Source organism: Chrysemys picta, chromosome 19 (genome assembly GCF_011386835.1).
Source record: "Chrysemys picta bellii isolate R12L10 chromosome 19, ASM1138683v2, whole genome shotgun sequence".
Lineage (NCBI taxonomy): Eukaryota > Metazoa > Chordata > Testudines > Emydidae > Chrysemys > Chrysemys picta.
The window spans coordinates 2,617,962-2,640,062 of NC_088809.1; the positions used below are offsets into that span (position 1 = coordinate 2,617,962).

Below are 22,101 nucleotides of genomic sequence, written 5' to 3' on the forward strand. Positions count from 1 at the left end.
CAGAACCTTCGGTACTCCTTTTCAACATACCATAAAATGTTTCTCAGAACTGAATTGGTTTTTGCTTGTTTTAATATTGGTGATATATCTGCTTTTACATTTTACAGGGAAATCACAAGCTGTTTTATCAGTCTGACTGCACTGAACTAGAGAGTGGTGTGGCCAACCACCAGTGCCTTCAGTTGGATTGTCCCTAGGCTAAGCCAAAAGAGGCCCCAGTACCTTATCTTCTGACCCTTCATCTTAGCCACCAAGTTTTCTCTCTTATCTACCCTGCCAAACCTGGCACTCTCTTGCTTTGAAAACTTTCCTAACCCTCACCAAAATCATTGCTTCAGCCTTTTCTAAACCCAATTGCAATATATTTTAGTAATGTTTAACAGGGTATTTTGCTTTTGGATAACCCTGGTTTTGATTCATTAATAAAGGCTGGGGAGAAAGGATAGTCATTTCTATACACCTACGCAGTGGTTAGAGGAAATGTTAGTAGTAGCAAGGGTGGGAAAAGCAACAAATGTGTGAACGGGTCCTTTTATAGTTCTGTTTACAATGAATTAAACATTTTCCGTGAAAGGGAGTGTGTTTGAGAAGGCATTGCCTGCCAAGGCTTTGGTTATCTCAGCTGCAAACGGTGACTTACAAAATACTGAATATGATGTTCCATCTGCTTTATTATCTCTTTCCCTTTGGAAATCAATAATAATAAAACACCTTTTCTGTCTGTAAAAGTTCAGTAGTAGAATGGGAGATAAGCTTGAGGTTCCTCTGCATCCTGAATTGAGTGTCAGAATGCAAAGGGAACAAAAATGGGCTTCATATTGATAGTGGTTGACAACTTTAGGCCAAATTCCTGCTATAGAGGGGTTAAAATCCAGTGAAGTGAGTGGAGTTGCACCTGCCTAGAGTAGGTTTGAATCAAGACAAAAGGTGAATTGTCTGAAAAGAGTGCCATTTAATATTCCTGGCATATATGCCTTGAATGGAAACGTTAATCAAACCTTGGTGCTCAACTGTAGCAGCATCAGTCTACCTGCTTCCCTGATATTTTGTTCATCCGACTTACGTATACAGAGATGAAAGAGGAGTTTTAAAAATCTAAATGCAAAGCCATGTTAATTCACAAATACCTTAGAGTTGGTTCAATATGCAAGTTTATTGAGCAACTAAGCATCTATTCCAAATGTGGAGGAGTTTGCTTTTGTGATTCTGTTTAAACAAATGTCATGAATATTCCTATTACAGTGGAGTTCAAGTGATGTTTTCAAGGATGGGCCAGCATACAAACAGTTAAGGGGATACACCGCCTTTTGTTGAGGCAGTCTTGTCAGCGAAGTGAACTGCGTGGGTACTCTGCTTTTTGCTGAAACTGAATTTTATTACTGGAAAACGAGTGTCTTTCTGAATCCATGCTTTTATCTCCAACAAGAGATGGGTCAGACACGTGCTTATTTATTATGATATTAAATTTATTACAATAACAGTTTACAAGACAAGGCACATACTGATGACTTACAATCCAGCTTGGAACATTCATAACTAAACAACTGCATAAATTAATACAAGTGCATCATATACAAGTTAGAGGGAATATACAAATAAAACTCCAGTTTAATTCTCTTACTAAAGTCTGAAAGGTAAACGCACTCCCAGTTCACAAAGATAAAACTGGTTTTGGAAGTTCCCTTATCGCTGTTCATAGCAAGGTGTGCTATTTACTGGTGGCTCTAGTTATGTGGTAGGAAGAGCCAAGGAGTAGGAGAAGGAATCCATTTGCCTGAAATGCTTCCAAATCCAATGTAACCTGTGTCGCATAAGTAGAACTAAGGTGTAATGTTCCATGTCTAATACAGGTATCTACATCTACTTGTTGAGCTGAGGGACAGTTGTTGATTACTCATAAATGATTTAAGAAGGATGTGAAAAGAAAGTAAAGTATTAATAATGATAAAATAAATGAGGTCAGACAATGTGGCCTCAGTTTGCTTGTCTCTGAGCTAGCCAGAGATGATTCGACATGACTGATTTTCCTTACACACTGTTAGGAAACCAACCTGTGATAAGACTGGAGGATTTAAAAAACCTCAAACCAACCTGCAATTAAAAAGTTCACAGGAACTAAAGCAACTTGATGGCTCAGCTTTTAAAGAGTGAAATATAATGTGTATGGTATATCTGCATTACACTGAAAAAGAAAGGTCTGTGGATTTTAATATACTTTTGGAAGGCTTCCTGACTGCCCTGTTCCCAGAATGCACTAGGAAAACTTCAATATGGATTTTCCTTGTGACGAGCTCAGAATCATTTAAAATGATCTGTATTGTATTTACAGAATTGCTCAACTGAATTCTGAACCATGAACTCAACAGCAAATAAACTTCCATGAAGCAAAGTTTTCAACAGGCCAGTATTTACGTTCTGCTTCTTAAAGAACGTTTCATTTCCAGTCGTCAGCCTTCCATGGAAACCCAAGACTGTAAATGAGAACATGGTGCACTTCTGCAATTACATAACGCAGAATAGATAATAAATGCAAAGAAAACATTTCTCTCGGTTCCTTCCCCTGCTTATGGACTCATTCCCTTAAAACCCAGGACATTTGATCATTGTAGGGAGAGGAAAGGAAATGATTTAGAGGGTGTCCCTCCTGCATGTTTTTTTAAGATTGAATGCTCTTTAGTACAGGATCTATATTTTCATCTGTGCTTGGCAAGCACTGCGCACATTATGGGCAGTACTACCACATTCTAATTATAATTACACGTTGTGTGGGTTGAATGATAGAATTACTTAAGCTGATTGTGCTGTGTCCCAGTATTTTAATACTATGAGTCATATGGTTATCATCAATACGAAGGAACTTCCAGGAAGGAGAAGAAAAGTGATACCACTTCTGATTTGTCTTGTTATATGAAGTAAAATCCATCTCCCAGCTATCATATCTGAGTAGTTTCATGGGCTTTAGAAAGGGACCTACCTTATATCTAACCTTTTCCCTTCAGAAATCTGAATGTTCTCTTGACATTCTAGATATCCAGAATGTGCCTGTGTTACTCATTCCTCAGAAGGCATTAAAAGATTAAAAAGTAACTAAACCTGTCCCAACATTAGCCTACACCTTCTTTCCTTTAGATAGTGCATACAAGTACAATAGTTAGTCAGTGGTTCAACGACTCCAAGATGTGTTGGGAGTTAATTTTACCATGGTCTGGCAACCAAGTTAACCAGTTGTTTAATTGTGGAATTTGCCTTACAACAACTTGAAACTTTCTGATTAATAAGGCTTTTTAATGGGGAAGCTGATGCTTGTGTCCTAGGCCTTGATTCAGCAAAACACCTAGCATGAGCTCAACTTTAAGTTAGTGAGAAGTCTCTGGATGACTATTCGCATGCTTAAAGTCAGGCCCATATTTAAGTGCTTTGTGGAATCAGGGCCCTAGTTTGCTTCATCAGATTGCCAAGACAGTGGTTTCATGTTTAGGGATCTGATCCATCTCACAGTGAAGTCAATTATAACAATCCTATTGATTTCACTGGGAGTTGAATCAGGCTGCCAGTGTCTGGAGTATAATAAAGTATCAATAACCTCGTTAGTGGCAAGGGGCATGATCCCACACTGCCTAGCACCTTATGTAGTCATGTAAGCCCCTGCAAAAGAATGCCATTCTGATTTGGTAGCATTTTACATTCACTTTGTGCAAGCTGATATGATTATGCTGTGGGATCAGGTCCATATTTTTTGTAATTAAATTACACTAGTTTTCCTTCGAATTTGAAAAAGCAATAAAGGAAACAGCTGATACTGTTGTTAGTGATTATAGGAACTTTTAAAAGACTTTTACTGGTTACTGGAGGAAAATTTCTAGAAGGGAGTAGGACTTCTTGAGTGGCTGTCAGCAAATAGTGTTCTAGGCCTGTCAGTAATGCTCAGCAAATTTACAGTTCAGCCCATCTGCCTTTTACAGCATATAAAATGTGTAACACTAATTATGAACTATAATCTATAGTTCTAGAAAATTACCTCCTAGTACTTTGCATGTCTACAGTGCTTTTCACCTTCAAAGTGTGGTAAAAGGCATCAGTCCTCACAGAACTCCAGTGAAACAGTCAAGCAGGCTTATCTTAATTTTTCATCTGGGAAACTGAGTCTGAGAAAACAAATGACTTGCCCAAGGTTACACAGTGGGTCAGTGGCCTTGTTTTTAAACTCCAGACTTCCTGGTTGTCTCCTAGTCCTCTAGAAAACACTAGTATTTCTGGGGCAATGAATCAATTTTCTGTGCTGTAACCACCCAGAAAGTCAGATTGTTGTGTATTATTGTCTAAATAATGCAAGTGAAGATTTTTTTTTTTATTTTGCAATTGCAGTTACATCTATAAAGCTGTAACATGGCACCATAATGTTACTGCTGAAGAGTCCCAGTACTCTTCCACCTCCCACTAAAAAGCAGAGACTTCTGCCGTTATTACTCTGCAAAATTATTATTCCACCAGAACTCATCCTGAGTTTCAATTTCTGCACAAGGGCTTGGGAAGAAAACTTTGGTTTCAATGAAGATAATGCTCTTTCTGAACCTAGCCACCCCCATCTCCTTCCTGACAGAAGACAGCCAAATGTCTGTTGAAGGAGTGTTTGCAACTGGATTTACTGAAAGTTAGAAAGTAGAGATGGAAAAATCCCTTTTTAAACAGTGCTGTTTGGGCTGGGGAAAGCTGTCATTGAATGAGCCTAGCAAGGAACAGGAAAGCTATTGGCTCAGGCAACAATTCAGTTTAGAATATGTATCCATTTAAAAAAAACAAACAAACACTTCACAGTTCTGGTATTGGCTGGACACAAATTAGGGAGAATAGAGAAGATATAGTCAGACTTCTTCCTTCCCAAATTAGATGCTGGGAATATGTAATTATCCTGCTTGCCCCCACCCTGTCACTTCATATGTATATTTTCAGCAATAAACTTAAGACAGAAAAGTTGAACTTTTGACAATTTATCAAATGGTTTCTAATTTTCTGGTTTGTCAGTTTTCATTTTGAATATTAAATTGCTGATGTTTTTATACATTTTATAAAATAGCCCATGACATATTTTAAATAACTTTTCTTCAAATCCTGCAGATATGCTATGTGTGTGTCCCCTCAAAATTAAGTCCATTTTAGAAGCTGTTTTTAAATATACATGAGGGGTAAATTGCTAAGTTACTCCTTGCAAGTCATCATCCAGTGAGACATGGATTCATTTTATCTTTCTCATGACACTATGAGACATTATTCCCTTTAGAAATGACTTGTGTGGTCCTAGTAAGCCTTTGTCAGCAGTTGAGACAGAATTAATCCGTCATCACTCTAAATTATTTCTGTGTAATGAGTTGGGCTAGAGACCTACAAGACAAGTGGTCTTAAGTCTATGGCTTAAGTGTAATAGACATTATTTGAAGTGGGTGTCTATATGCATAAGTAGAAAAGTCTTGTGAGAGAAGATGAAAATGGTATAGTATTCAAAAGGCAAAAACATCATGGTTGCACTCCTCTGTGCAAATGGTCTGTTCTTTGTAGTATGTTTCAGTGTAAGCTTTTTCTTTCAGAAGAAATTTCTTGATGCCTGCCTACATGAATTCTTGTATGGCAATCTCTTCATTTTTAACATAGGCAAATCATGATGTACAAGGAGATTTTATGTTCTATTTTAGCTTCAGTTGTGATAGGTTTCATAATAAAATTTGGCTTTAATGACAGGGTAATAGTATAACACATGTCTCCTTTACTTGCATGTTAAGTGCATAGGGTTAACTAAGCAATTTCCATATAACTGCATAGTCATTCCATGGTCCTGAAATTCACTTGGCAAATGCAACTGAGTTCAAAAGTAATCATTGTTTAACCTACCCTCTGGCTTGACAGGCATAAGTACTTATAGACTATTATGAATTTAAATGTATGTAGGACTTAATTTGCAATTAAATACCTCAATTAAGTATATATCAACTTATTATTAGAATTCATCCTTGCAGAATTATACTCACCACTGGCCCAGAGTGAATAAAATAGCATTGTTTTTTCGTTATCTTTCTCTTCAGATAAAGACTGGATGAGCTGATTTAGTACATGAGCTAGTAAATTTTCATGACATTTTGTAAAAATCTTTAGACTTGATATTTGTGCCAACCAGTATAAAGTGTTCCCCTAAGCTTTAGTTTTGCAACAGGAAACAATAGGAAAAACCACAGTTTGATTCCCATAAAAAGCTGTAAAAGAAGTCTATGTAGCTCTGATGGTCCAACCTCTAGCATCTGACCTCCAAACAATTCACCACTGGGCTAGTTTCTAAAGGAATAAATAAGCTAAGTCTGTCTGTAAAATGTCGTCATGAATATACAGCTAAAAGAGACAGGGAGATGGCACCAGAGTGTAGCAATTGCTAACAACTTAAACATTGGCCAGCTGACCTATGACCAAGAGCTGGATGGGCTGAGGGTTTTGTATAACTGGTACCAGAGGAGAATAGAGAAGAGGCTGAGCATTTTGTGAAGTCCCAAATTTTAAAAATCATTCTTTTGTGGAGTGCTTGTTATGCAAGAAATAACTAATGAAAACTGGTATGGTCCATAAAGTGCAAAAAAGTAAGTGGTATAAAGAAGGAAGGGGAATAATGCTACCAACTGTGTGTGCAACTGGACACAGTCTTCATACATAGTGCTTTTCAGGGTTGTTTCCTATATCTTTCTCTGCCTACTCCACAGCAAAACAAGGATATGAGGGTCCTATTATTTTTAAGCAATAAAATTCTGTATTACTCAGGCAATATATGGCTATCAGAACTATTTTCCTGTATTTTTCAACTCAGTTTAAGCAATGAGATCTTTAGAAGCAAATACAACATGGTCCAGTACAAATGATCACATTGAGAAAAATACAGGAGTACTGTCACAGATTTGAGATTCTAAATCTAATCCTAACGGATGATAGTCATCCTATAGTGGTTTATGCATTCTCTCCCATACAGACATCCTCATGTTTTCAGAATGAATCAGTTCAGTAGTGAACTCGTCTGGTTTGAAGTATGCAGCAGATTTTGTTGAAATGTTTGGATCTGTATGCTGGAGGTACCAATTTTCAGATGCACATTGCCGTTGTCTGGGCCTCCATGGAAAACACCCACCCATTCCTTGGCTCAGTGGAAACTCAATTCTTTGGAAAGGGGAATATGGAGGGTTGGGGAGCATGGGAAAAGTTAAACTTTTACACCTTTTCCCCTCCCCCCAAAAATGTTAACTAAACTGCATTCATGCGGATGTCCCCAAAGGGAATTTCTGTGGCTGTCTCCGGGGTAATGCTTTTTAGAATACGCTGTTGAGAAGAAAAAACATGTTAGATGAAAGTTGTGCAAATTTAGATTTCAGGTAGAACTTTGCAGTTACTTGAAAAGGGACACTGTAAAGGATTTAGCTTAAAGAAAAATCTGACCCACCTTTAGAAGAGACACACATTTACCTGCGTCACATGGGTGTAGTGAAACTTAGTTGGTTTGTACAGCACTTTAAAGATGTAAAGTGCTACAGAAGTACAAACTATTATATTTGTTAGTTGACATAAATGGTAGCATCCACGCTAACTTACAGAGCTGTTGCATTAATGCCTTCGGGATCATTTACTTAAATACTATCAACTTTATTGAGCATATCTCTTCTGAATGGATATTTACATATAAATAATTAAAGTTTCCAAAGTCCATCCCGGCTGGCTGTGGATCTTGTGTAAAATATGGAATGGATGGTTTTGGTGGTTGTGTATATTTCTATTTTGTTTTTGTGGTGGAGGAAGCAGGATGGTGTCTCTATATAGATTTAGGTGAAAACTAGTATTGCTTCCTCAGCCTATGGCTAGAGTTGACTGAACCTCTTTGGAATATATTGCTAGGCCTCTATCGCCTAACCCAAGGTAGGCAACCTATGGCATGCATGCCAAAGGCGGCATGTGAGCTGATTTTCAGTGGCACACTCACTGCCTGGGTCCTGGTCACTGGTCCGGGGGGCTCTGCATTTTAATTTAATTTTAAATGAAGCTTTTTAAACATTTTAAAAACCTTATTTACTTTACATACAACAATAGTTTAGTTATATAGTATAGACTTATAGAAAGAGACCTTCTAAAAACGTTAAAATGTATCACTGGCACGCAAAACCTTAAATTAGAGTAAATAAATGAAGACTCGGTGCACCACTTCTGAAAGGTTGCCAACCCCTGTTCTAACCACAATAAAATTTTTCACCTTCTGTAGTGACCAGCAGAGATGCATATTTCCTGCTACTGCTGAAAGTCTGAGGACTTGTCTACATTTAAAACGCTGCAGCTGCACCACTGTAGCGCTTCAGTGAAGATGCTACGTACACCGACGGGAGGTCTTCTGCTGGTATAGGTACTCCACCTCTCCGAGGGGGGCTAGCTAGGTCGATGGGAGAATTCTCCCATCAACCTAGTTCTGTCTACACTGGGGGTTAGATCAGTGCAATTGTGTCGCTATCAGGTGTGGATTTTTCACACCCCTGAGCAAAATAGTTCTACTGATCTACTATCCTAGTGTAGACCAAACCTGAGAAAACCCTTTGTGGGCTGATTGTCAGAGCAAAGCAGTTCATATCTTCTACCATCCTCTGCCCCTTCCAAAACAGATTCAGAAGTAATCCATGCAAGGATCAGCCTTGTTGTGACTAAATCAGGGTAATTGGCGAAACACTCATCACACTGTACTACTACTGCTATCTTGCACATTTATAGTGCCTTTTATCCAAGATCTTAAAGCATTTCACCAATGTTTATTATTCCAGTCAAACACTAATTCTCAGCACTTAACCATCTTAAATATTCATTGACCAAAAAAACCTAACACAGAATGAAGGTTACAGTGGGATCATGTGCCCTTCCAGAACATTGAGTTCTGTAAAACTCAGACTTCTGAAAACCAGGCAATACAGAGTTAAGGTTCAGGCCCACACAACTGTAGTCTGTGGCCCTGGAGCTGGCAGTAGTCCCTGGGAATTGCCTGGGTGCATTCCAGCTGCATTTGCTGTGTTAGGTATAGCAGTATTGAAAGGGGAGGGTTAGTTGGAGAGTTTGACAGAGCTGTGATTGTAATAGGAGACAATCCTGGGTCTTTGTGCCCCCTCTTGGTGTGTGTATGGCCCTTTTCCCTAACCCTCATGTGTGTAATCTGAGGAAAGAGGTCCATGTGTACCTTGAAAGATCCAGTGTGCCTTATTTAAGCTCTGTGTTATGTAGCAGTGGGCACATGGATCCTCCTACCAGGGGGATTCTCAGCATCTAGGTGGGAGATGTGTGGTCTGTGAGTTTAATGATGGGTAAGTGAAAGCATAGTGTGAGGTGGCATCATGTGCATAAGGGTGAAGAGGTTGTAAAATTTAGCAGATGGAGTCAGTGTTGGGCACGTGTAGGTAGTTCCTGTGGAGTACTGTGCAAAGAGAGCGTGTGAGCATGTGCTATGGGTGTACTGAGGCATTGCTCCGAGGAGAGGGAGTTAAGGTAGCGTGGGTGTGTACCTTAACTCTTCAGTTCCTGGTTTTCAGACAGTTTGAGTTTTGCTGAACTCGACGTTCAAGAAGGACACAAGATACCATTGGGCAACCTTAACTCTCCATTAGCGAAGTTTTTTGACAGTGAATTTCCTAGATTTTTTTTTAACAGAAATGTTAGTAGGAGTTAGTGGTCGTTTAGGCACTTTTAGTTATCATGCAGGTGTACAGCTGAGATGCAGTTGTGGCCAGGTAATGATGATAATGCCTTGCTCTTACATAGCACTTTTCATCAATAGGTCTCATAGCACTTTGCCAAGGAGGGAAACATCATTATCCCCATTGTACAGAAGGGGAAACTGAGTCACAGAGTAGTAAAGTGACATGGCCAAGGTCACTCAGCAAGCATGAGGCAGAGGTGGGAATAGAGCCCAGGTTTTCTGACTCCCAGTCCACTGTTCTCTCCATGATGTTGCTGTGTGATACCTAAGTGTGTGCCTCTCCCACTCCCCACCTTGTTACAGTGAAGTAGGGATAATGGTTGTGCTTTGAAATGTTTGGAGTTACTAAAAGCCCAGTGAGAGAGTCATCGGTGCCCCAAACTCAAGTTTTATGACACGAGGGGAACAGTAACTTTAAGTATGAGAGAAGATTGGTAGAGCTCTCTTGCTCCACTCTCCTCTGCCATCATCCCCCACAACATGTAGCCCACCCTCTGCCACCATTCCCACCTCACCCTCCCCTTCTTGTCCCAGTAAGCCACTAGCACTTCAGAAGCCAGGTGTGCACAAGGAAATGGGTAGAAATCTGTGAACTTTAAGAAAACCTGTTTGTTTCCGGGAGCTGTATCTTGGAAATCCTTTTCTCAACTATGGATCATTTACCCTTCCCCAGTACAGCACACAGCACATTTCAAGACACAGTGAGGAAGAACGAGGATTTTAGAGCACTTAAAAGAATTAACCTTTAAACAGAAACATCTTCACAATCTTAACAATGGCAGAACTGGACAGTTCTCCACTATAATATGGTATGAAATTAATAATCAGCAACTTGCTTTGCTATAGCCAGTTTCCCAGCACAGGCTGAACCTGAAAGCAGAGCAGGCTCTGAGAGGTGTGAAGTGGCCCATTCATCTCATGGGATGTTCTCAGAGGAATGAGAGGAGGGAGGCAAGGACAAGGGGCCCAGACCCCTTCTGTGTGACAGGGCCTCCCAGATTCCACATAGGGACTTCAGGCTCCTGTAGAGAGAGGCATCCTCAGAGGGAGAGGAGCTCAGACACCCCAAGAGGGTCAGGGTCCCCCTGTTCCTAGCACACACATGGGAAGAGAAGAATGTGAGGATGACAGGCACCCCTAATTCCTCCCACTTACCCTGCCACCCACCTCTGTCACCCCTCACACTTTCCCATCATCCCCATTCTCTCCCCCTGAGCTGAGTCCCGAAACCACTCCCCATTTATCTTCTCTGTATAACACCCTTGCCTCTCTGAAGACCCAAACCCTCGTCCCTTCCACTCCTCTGTCTCCTAAATCCCCTTCCTCTCCCAGCAATCCTTCACATGTGTAATTTCTTTTCTTTTTGAAATAGCACAAATGCCTTCTGAAGTTTCTGCTCTACTCGGATTACATTTCCCCAAAATAAAAACAAACACCCTTGGACAAAGGCAGTTTATAGCAACATGCCTAGGTTTCATTTCAGTTTTCTACCCTGGGTGGGGTTTGAACTGGGCGTTGCTCAGGTTCAAAGGCCGTAATGTCCCCTTGAGTCACACAGGTCCTGTGACTTATGCTTGGCTAGTAATTCTTTTGGGATTCTGTCCACATGTGCACAGTATAATCCATTGGCTTGTGAGTGTTAGCATGCGCCTGCCTAAAGAGCCGAACTCACTTTCAATTTTGCTCCTCCAAAAGGTTAGTGGGTCCCTGGCACTGTCTGCGGTAAATGTTGAGTGACTGAGACCCTTTGGGCTTGCAGAGCCATGGCTTGAGCCTTAGGTCTGAGCAAAAAAAGTTGATAGCATCTGTCAACCTTAAGAAAAGCTGATTTCCTGGGGACAGCTGTATCTCAGGAACTGCTTGCTCAAAAGACCCCAAATTTCAATCACTTAGCCTACCCCACATCCCCATGTGGCACAGATAATGTCAAGGCAATCTGTGCAACCGTGTGGATTTTAGAGCACTCAGAAGAGTTGTTCTTTAAACAGAAAGGAATTCTCAACCTTAATTATTTGCAGAGCTGGCTCTCTATCATACATAACCCACCGTTTCTTTGTATTAACAGCATGATTTAACTGTAAGAGGTATTTCTTACAGTGTTGACCCATACATCCAGCACCTGGCAAATATGGGAGCATCATTTACAGACCATCTTTTTTGTCTAAAGTACCTATGCAGTATTTCCCACCTCTTCTTTTGTATGGCTGGGTAGTGGAGTGGGAAGTACATCCCATCAAAAATGAACTTGAACAAATAAAACACATCAGATACCTCTTTAAATGTTCCTGGAGTGATTATCAACCGATAAGCCATGTAGATTGGAATGCAGATAACAGAGGAGGTTCCTATGCAGTAACCCACTATAGTGGTCCAGTAGGGATAGTTATAATCAAAAAGCCGTAGATCAGGAGGGCTGGACATAAAACTGCAAATGATGAACTGAAATAAAAATGCAACAAAATATTACAAATACACAGTGTTTTTACATAGCACGTAATTAGCCTTTGGGATCAACTGCTGCAATAAATCATTGAGACCAAAAGCATAGCAGGATTCAAAAAAGGATTAAGCACTTATATGAATAATGAGAAAATCCACAGTTACATTAGAAAGGATGTAAACCCTCATGCTTAGGTCATAAGCCACCTTAGCTGATAAGAAAATTCCTCTTATGGACAATTTATTCCATAATGACCTGGATATTCTTGAATCCAAACAGAGCGACAGGATATTGGACTAGATTTGTAGATTTTTTTAGGCCAGAAGGGACCATTAGATCACCTAGTCTGATCTCTAGTAGATTGCAGACCAGAGAAATTCACACAGTTACGCCTGTGTCAAGCCCAATAATTTGTCTGACTAAATCATATCTTTTAGAAGACATCAAGAGCAAGAGAGTACATTTCCCTTGATAGTTTGTTCCAATGGTTAATCACCCTCACAGTTAAAAAATTTGCGCCTTATTTCCAATCTGAATTTGTCTGGCTTTAACTTCCAGCCATTGGGTCTTGTTCTGCCTTTCTCCATTAGATCAAAAAGGACTATTAGTACCCAGTATTTTCAACCCTAGAAGGTATTCATACATCATAATCAAGTCACCTCTCAATGTTTTTTAATTATTATTATTTATTAAACAGATTGTGCTCTTTAAGCCTCTCACTGGAAGGTATTTTCTCCAGTCCTTGAATAATTTTTCTAGCTCTTTTCTGCACCCGCTCCTCTTTTTTCAATATCCGTTTTAGCATGTGGACACCAGACCTGGATGCAGTATTCTACTATCAGCTTCATCAATGCTGTAAACAGAGATAAAAATCACCTCCATACTTTCCTGTTTATACATCCAAGGATCATATTAGCCCTTAGATGTATAAATGGACCACAGATCTGATCTGGTATTGTATGTTTGAATGCCAATTCTAAAATTCTACTGAATTTTAAGATACCCAGAATCCCATAGCCAATAGTTAGGTCTGGTAATGAACAGGGGTGAGAGAATTTTTTCTTGAAGACACTGTTTACCCTTCCAGAGGATTCATCCAACTTTGATTCCTCTCTCCCTTTTATTGTTGGGCTGGTTTGGAATGCTATGCACCACTTGACCCACATATGCTCTGTAAAAGTTTATAATTTATTCTGATCTAGTGTGATTTTTTTTCTCTCTTCTTCCACAATTTCATTAGAAAGTGTTTTTTATGTTGTGTATATTTAACACACATCTATATTCCTTGCTTTTCATGTTCCTTTCTCAGGTTATTGCTTCAAGTTCTTTCAGGGTTAAACAAAGATGTCACCTGCAAATCTGAAGTGGTTCATGTACCATTTTTATCTTTATGCACTTTTCTTCAGAGTCCAGCTTTTTGAATGTGTTCTCCAGGCAGACGGTGAAACGTTAAAGATAAGTGAGTGTTTTCTTGTGTAACTTCATGCTTGTCAAGCTTAAATAGTATTATACTAGTTGTATAAATGTTTCAAGAATTCTTTGAGGTCACATGGAACTTCTAGTTTTTCTTCAAGTACTTCTAAAACTCTTCCTTAACACCAAATAGAGGAATTTCCACTATCTACAGCAGCGACTCATTGCATTTGGCAGTCTTCTCCAGAACTTGATTCATTGTCAGCAGCCTGCAGATGCTGTATGGTTGGGAGATTACTCACCAGCTTTTGTGTTGATTATAGGTCAGAAATCATTGTGGTCTGATCCCCGGACCTCAGATTGACTTGTAGAATGCAATAGTTCTTGGATTTATTTGTTTTTCTTCTTCCTCTAATACTAAGCTTGCAGCGTTCCAGTTTTAGGCTAAAGCATATTGGAGCCGACCCTGTGAGATACTCAGTGCTTCCAGTTCCCATTGAAGTCAAACCTAAGGTGCTTAAGTATTAAACTGGTACATTGCAAAATTAATGTTAGTGACTGTTTTGGGAAGCATCCTAATTTAATTTTCACAGAATTTCATCATAGGATTCCCGGCACTAGATGTTTATAATTCCCATAGAGAACCACCAAACCTACGTCTGGGCTTTTCTTATTTTAGTTTCCATAGAGACTGTAAATATCAATTTTACCTAGTAACCACATCACTGAAACTATATTGCTCTTCATGTAATTTAGTTTTATTGTTTCAGGATCATGGAGAGGACAGTAGTGTATAAATTATTTTTGTGGTGAAACATCTATTTATAGCTTTTTTTACTCCTTTGTCTACAGGTAATAAAATGGAAAACAGTTAAACACACATTAATCATCCCAGCTGTGTTGTTTTGAGTTCACAGCGTAGGCTTTAAATCTAGACACTTTGACTCCATAAACCTCCATCTTGACTTACTCTCCTTGCATCCAAGCCAAGCAACAATAAAAGACAGGGTGAACTAAATTTGGAACAGGGAATGAAGGCTTTGTTTAAAAATGTTACTAATAACTTTGCCAAGTCAGCTGTGGGGACGCTGGCTCCAGTTTCTGATTATGAAGGATGCTATCTGGTGAGGTAGAGTTTGGGTAGGTGTATTCTGAAGTTGCCAGGCAGTGGCTGATCAAACAACAGATTTATAAGCTATCTTAATTTCTCTTTTTTCTGTGCTTTTTACAGCATCTTTTACTATTTTACTTCATTGTCATAAATGTAAAGCAGCAAAGATCAAATTAGTCATGTCCTGTGTTGCAGGTTTTCTAGTATCATTATTGTTTATCTAAGTAACAAAAAAGACCCAAACAAACTCAGTGTTGATCTACTAACTAGTCCTAGCTGCTTTTATCAGATTCATCTAATTGATTTAATATTGTTAGCTTCCAAAAGCTGGCATTAGAGAGTAGAAGATGAATATTATGTAAATGAAAATCCCATATCTGGAACTCTAAGGTATTACACTAGTAAACTGTGACTGTCTTGGGCTGGGAACATGAACTCACCAAAAGGAAGATGGGGCTGATTGCTACCCAGCAGAGTCGCCAGTACCAGCCTGGAGTGAAGCCCAGCATTTCCTTCATGTCCCTGCAAAACTGGTTGATGCCTATGAAAATAAATGGAAGGTAGAGGTGACAGGGAGAAAAAAGTTATTCAAACATTGATATAGCCAGGAAGTGAATTTAGCATCCAGCAGGAAACAGTGTGGTCATGTCCCTGCAACCTTTTCATTACACAGAAACCTCCATTATCCAAAGTCATTCAGTGTCTCCCAGCACATCTGGAGATCAAGATTGTACTGTGCTTACATGACAAAGTAACTGGTAACATTGTTTTCAGATTCAGTAATCCGTAAATTGCTTTTTCTATGTGACATCAGTGCCCCTGTCCACAGAGCTGGCAGAAACACGATTCAGCAAATGCCCGGGAGTCTGCTCAGCATGGGTTGTAAGTGCGTGAACAATCTTACCATAGAACCAGGCCACCGCAATGGATTCCAGAAACACCACCGTTAGGACAGCAGGGCCTGTAGCATATTCTTCAAACAGCTTCACTACATATGCACCACCCTAGAAAAGAGATTGTGGCACTGATTAGCCAAAATCCCCAGAACAGAAGTTTTGTACTACTAGTCAACCTCCCTGGTCCCTCAATTACAGACCTAAAATTCGCAATACTCCAATAAAAAAACTTCAAAAACAGACTCCAACGAGAAACTGCTGAATTGGAATTAATTTGCAAACCGGACACCATTAAATTAGGCTTGAATAAAGATGGGGAGTGGATGGGTCATTACACAAAGTAAAACTATTTCCCCATGCTAATTTTTTCCCCTACTGTTACTCACACCTTGTCAACTGTTGGAAATGGGCCATCCTGATTATCACTACAAAAGGTTTTTTTTCTCCTGTTGATAATAGCCCACCTTAATTGATTAGTCTCGTTATAGTTGGTATGGCAACACCCATTTTTTCATGTTCTCTTTGTATATATAGCTTCCTACTATATTTTCCACTGCATGCATCAGATGAAGTGGGTTTTAGCCCATGAAAGCTTATGCCCAAATAAATTTGTTAGTCTCTAAGGTGCCACAAGTACTCCTCCTTCTTTAGTCATATACTGTCCTCATTTGGAAAGAGAGCATTCACCAGTGCAAAATTCACTCTATCCCATCACTTCCTGCCTGCTCTGGCCTTGAGTAATACTTGACAGTACTAATAACTTGTCCAGTATCCTTGCTTTAACTTTCTGTGATCATCCTTTGCCAATAGAACGGTCATGCAGAAAAACTGAAAGGGAAGCAGCGGGCACTTCTAGTTGGATTTTAATGAGCTAATCAGATGGGATCTGTGCTTTTCCATGCCCTCCTTTGATGGCAACTTCCTTCTCTGTCCCTGAGCATTAGTCACTGAGCAGGAAACAAAGGCAGCATTAGGTTCTATTCTTTCCTCCTAGATCTGGACTCAGCTACAAAGAAAGAGAATTGCATCTTCTACAGGAACCTGGCTCCTTGTAAATACTTTAAACCAGGAGGGAATTTCTCATAAAACAAACAGTGGAATGTAAAAGCCAGTGAATTTTCCCCCCACATCTTTTACAAAAGCTGACCTCTTAGTACCAATTTGTGGTCCTGTTACAGCCATGAAGCCCCAATGACTAGACAGAGGTTGCACAAGTGTAACTCAGAGCAATATTTGGCCTGTATGAGAGAAGGAATATGTAAGTGCTGCAGATTCACATGAGCCATTATCCCGTGCCAGGAGCTTCTGGACTCCAGTTCACTAAATTCCATTTATGTTAGTTTCTAGAACAGGATTTTTTATCCAGGCTTCTCTTGATTTGAAATTTATTTCTAACCCTTTGAAAATTAAACTGATCATTTTTAAATTTGTAAAAGCTTGGATTTTGGGTGCAGGTTTGAAAGGTTAAACAGCTGGAATGTACCCGCTTAGTGGTGTAGTACCAGTCTGGGCAGTATTTGTGTGGTTTATTATGTACTGCATACTGGAACTTTGTCAAGTTACAACACTGTCAGATTCCCTCATGAGTGCGACTGCTCATATTCATTCCACCGACAGTCTCTGACCCCATAAGGAAAACAGCTCCTCTCCACTGGACTAAGAGCATTTCACATATTTGATGAGACTCCTTGAGATTCTGTTTGGGAAACACTTCCCTCCTGCAGATGTCAGCGAGAGCCTACTGCCAAAAAGCAAGGTTCACAATGTTGGATGCGGTACTTACGAATGTCAGGGTTGTTAATGACCCCAGGAAGCAAGCGATGATCAGACCAAGGACAAACCATTCCCTGCGCTTTCCCCAAACATGTGGGAATTCGTCCAGCACCGCAGTGATCACCCCCTCCAGCCCTGCAAACTGAAAAGCACAGCAAAGAGTCACAGAAAGAAAGAAAGCATCCTTCGCATCCTGCATTCCCCACACACACCCCACAACTGGTGTACACTGACAATGTACATCCGCATAGCTGCATCTCTCAGGCATGTGAAAAACCCACACCCTCAGAAAGCCAGAGCTACAGTGCTTCTGTCAACCTAGCTACCACCTCTTGGGGAGATGGGTTACCTGCAACGATGGGAGAAGCCCCTCGGCTCACTGTAGTGAATGTCTACACTGAAGCACTACAGCTGTGCCGCTATAGTGTTTTAAGTGTAGACATACCGTAAGATACAATTAGGACAATGAACCTTTGGCATGTGTCTGAGTGATAGGATTGAAATGAGTGCTCTGGAAACATCCCCATCACGTCTTCAAAGATCTTGAACTCTTTAGGACAGGGATTTTGTCTCATATGTGTGGGAAGTGCTAGCACATAACAGGAACTACCATATTACAAATATAATAAATAATAAGTAAATGGCTCATTGTAGCCAAGACTATGAAATCAGTGGAGTTGATTTTGGATTGAATTTGGTCCTTAATCTGCAAAAACTATGTGGCAAAATCTTTATGGCACGTTGCCCAACTTTGAGAAATCCACCTTCTGTTCCCACCTCCTAAATCCTGTTACCTGTGAAAAATCCCAGAAACATGTCACTCATTTGCATGTTGACAGGTAATTAAATGCTTCCAGTATACAAGAAGAGAGAGAGCATCACCTGCTGGTTAAAAGCCGGGTTCTAGAAGTTGAATATTCTGGGTTCTGTTCCCAGCTTTGCCACTGACTCACTGTGTGACTTTGGGCAAGCCGTTTAATCTTATTGTGCCTCAGTTTCCCCACTTTTGAAACAGGGATAATAAATACTATTCTCTGATCCAGGGATTATAAAGATTAATGAATGTTTGCAATGCATTTTGCACTTATTTAGCACCCTTCATCCAAGGACCTCTAAGTATTAGTATAGTTGCTCTATTATTAAAAGAAGAGTTCATGTTTTAATTCTGCAGATTTGTTTTGGAACATGCTGGAATAATTCCAAATGCTTAACCCCATCCATCCATTCATGGCCCCTCTCACTAACGATATCCACTCACCGTGCTGTCTAATCCCAGAGTGAGTAACATCAAGAAAAATATGATAGCAAAAAAAGTCGAAGCAGGCATGTTTGCAATGGCCTCTGCGTAGGTAATGAAGAGAAGGCTGGGCCCTGGTACCAAGAGGGAGAACAGGCAATTATTACAGGTCAACCCTACTGCTCTGAAAAAGAGGAACCATTTCACTCACACCTGGAAATGCCTTTGTCCACAGGGGAGTATTACCGTGTGTACCCACAGTAAGGTTCACTAGGTGACATGTAACATGATTTCTACATTCTTTTCTCTTCATAGAACAATTTTGGAGCTGTGTTACACACCATATGCTGCTGATTGGTTTATGTTAGGGCCTTTGGCATAAAGTGCTATGATTAATCATAGTATATACAAAACATTATGCGTAGTTTGGAGTGTTTGTCCAGGCCAGAGTCTTTCCCCTGATCCTGAATTTTAAATGGATTACATGGTCACGTTTGGGTGGTAAGAATATCTCCCCATCTGGAATGTAATCAAACAAGTTCTATCAAAACTTCAGAGGAAATTTAAGACAGCAATAGAATAAGTTCCCCTACCAGTATCTTTAGCAACCTCCGACACCTCTTCATTCCTCATTTCAGCCATATATCCAAGCACAGTGAAAATGACAAATCCAGACACAAAACTAGTCATGCAGTTCACTGTACTGGTAACCAATGCATCCCTGGAAGAGAAAACCCAATGCATCTTAGAGAGTGAACATCTGCCAGAAAGAATGGTGTATTGCCAGAAGGCACAGTATTGAGTTTGAACTATCGAGACCACCTGGGAGCATGTTTCAATACAGCCCTTCAACTTTCCAGATTGTATAAATGCTGATCCATATATGTTAATATGTGAGGATGTGTTGGGAAAGACCTCAGGAAAATTAAGGTTCTGTCTTTGCATGGATGCTAAAAATCCCATAGCATTTTTCAGAAGAGTATCTTGCATCTGAAGAAGTGAGGTTCTTACCCACGAAAGCTTATGCTCCCAATACTTCTGTTAGTCTTAAAGGTGCCACAGGACCCTCTGTTGCTTTTTACAGATTCAGACTAACACAGCTACCTCTCTGATACTTCAGAAGAGTAGTAAGGCTTTGTCTTGGTGTCCTTAGCTACATTTTATTCTGACTTGCTGGTTGTCCACCTGTCTGCTGTTTTACTCCAAAGGCAGCTGCATTTCACTGGTGAAATGATCACTGGACTGATATGTACTGGTAGTTTTAAAAACATTTTGAGATGATCACGGACCACGCTTCCAGACCCATTGATAGTGCCCATTTAGCAGTTACCAGTATGATGCAGCCTGAATCTCTAAAGGTTGTACCCCAGCCCTGTTGATGTCCTGTCTTGTCTTGGAATGAGACAAGGTGTGTCTCTCCTTTATGCCCAGCAAATTGGGGCACTACAGATTTGTCTGTTGATATATTGGTTCTCTTTTGGATAGACTTTTGAATTGTCCAAGGAAGAACTTCAGACATTTCATTCAACATCTGTTTGGCTGTCTCTGTTTGGCTGCATACCAGACACACCACACCAATCTGATTAATACTGGATTCGGAATGATATAGTAATAGCTTTAGAGAGAATGATGATTTGCAAGTTTAATTTCACAGGACATAATAAACATCCTTAAGAAAATAAGGAAACAACCACACGGAGCCCTTTACCAAGTTATAGCTGATCTGGTTGCAGTAACTAAATATTGTTACAATCTGATGGCTGTTCTGTGGTGGATTCAGTCTACCTGTTGGACAGGTGTCTGCATCACAACCTCGCCTCTATAATTAATTGCCCCCCTTATGGGCAGTTTCAGCAGAGATCAAGAATTACATGGGTTGTAAACTGTTTGGGGAGGGACCATCTTTTTGTTCCATATTTGTACAGAGCCTACCACAAGAGGTCCTGGTCAGTGACTGGGGCTCCTAGGTACTACCACAACACAAATAATTAATAATTATTAATAATTGACTAGACATGGAAAGCAAACTCCCAACTTGCCTTGAGGTGGGGCACATTGCCTGGGTGTGATGTGAGGGAAGATTGCTCTGATGCTAAAGGGAATGTACCTGTTCTGCAGATAGAATTCATCCTACAGGACTGACAACCCGGCAACTTTCACCAGCATTACGTTTCTCTTTAAAAAAAAAAATACCCAGACTGTTTACATTCTAATACCATTCTTTTATTGACTATTTCTTACACTGAGGTGGAACTCACTGGTAGCAGTTGTTGTGGAATTTGTTGTAGCTGGCAAAAGCTAGTAGGACCCCAAAACCTGGACCAAGAGAGAAGAAAATCTGAGCTGCAGCATCCACCCAGACCTGAAAAACGTAAGAGGCAGAGGATCAAGAAAGGATGATGTTAAACATAGAGCAAATGCCACTCTACAGTCCACTGATGCGGCGAATTAGATTCAACAGCCTGTATATAGTCTAGTCCTATTTTAACAAACATTTGATTAAGAGCTTGTTACATGGATCAAAGATTTTGTGCTGAAGTGTGACAAATACTTTTGTAGTTTTATGACAGAGGCAAATACCCAGCACAGTGAGGCCATCATACTTATTTTCACTTGTGGCATAATTAGGATTTATCCTTCGAGGAGGTCACCATAGGTGAAATGCTACCCCATTTCTATACACAACACAGTAAATATTCAGTAACAGTGGCAGCTATCAGTGTTTCACCCTTGACAGTATCCTGGGTTGACAGATGGCAGTCTTCCTGTAGCACATTGTTTTTGCATTGTAACTGTGCCTTTGTAATGGGTTTGGCCTGTCTTCCTTCCTCCAGGGTCTCTGTGCAGAAGGACATCTGGAGTGCATTGCCCCATGTGTGTCTCTGGGCGAATGTCCTCTGGGCTAAAGCACTGTGGGATTGCTCCCTGGATTGATCCAAATACATTTGGTGGCGTAGGTACAACTCCAGCTGTGTGAACACAACTCAACCATGTTGTAGCCATGTCGGATAAAAGTGCGATGACCTGGTTACAAAAACACTCTGCTACACTGGTCGGAGTCTTACTGAGTGGTGTCTCCAAACTGTTGATCTCTGTTCCATCCCTGAAAGGAAAAGTCCTGGTTCCTTTATTCCCTCTTGATTGCAACATGGAGTTCACTCCAGCTCATTTCTAACATGCTCCTTCTGTGCAGCTAGCCTGCACCTCCCCTGGATAGAGCTCTGCTGCCAGCCAGCGCACAGATTGCAATCTGCTGTGCTCACTTCAGATATATTCAATACAATACCAAGATCCTTTATTGCTTTTAGGAAGACGTGGTTCCTTATTGGAGATGCTGCTTTATCAGAAAATGGTGTCTCTTCATTTCCTCTTCATTGAAAACTCTTCATATCAGCTGGGAAGCTGCAGACTCACAAACATTAGAGTTTGTAATCTTTGTATTTGTTGTATTTATTGCTTTGGGTTTTTTCCATCTCCCTCCCCATT

At 40.3% G+C, this 22,101-nt stretch overlaps 1 protein-coding gene across 5 annotated transcripts in view; it reads right to left on the reverse strand.

The window, feature by feature from the left end:
- Positions 1-1,448: 1,448 nt before the first annotated feature.
- SLC6A4 (solute carrier family 6 member 4) overlaps positions 1,449-22,101 on the reverse strand; it is a 41,103-nt gene continuing 20,450 nt past the window's right edge. For 3 of the 5 annotated variants that reach the window (XM_065572873.1, XM_065572871.1, XM_065572872.1), the window contains exons 7-13: positions 20,874-20,977; positions 19,209-19,336; positions 18,637-18,749; positions 17,389-17,520; positions 15,614-15,713; positions 15,150-15,250; positions 1,449-12,184 (exon numbers count right to left, since the gene is read on the reverse strand). In XM_065572873.1, the coding sequence (XP_065428945.1) occupies positions 11,837-12,184; positions 15,150-15,250; positions 15,614-15,713; positions 17,389-17,520; positions 18,637-18,749; positions 19,209-19,336; positions 20,874-20,977 (1,026 nt within the window). In that variant the 3' untranslated portion in view covers positions 1,449-11,836. The remainder of the gene's footprint in view (positions 12,185-15,149; positions 15,251-15,613; positions 15,714-17,388; positions 17,521-18,636; positions 18,750-19,208; positions 19,337-20,873; positions 20,978-22,101) is intronic. The other 2 variants (XM_065572874.1, XM_005298227.4) reach the window with 1 other exon arrangement.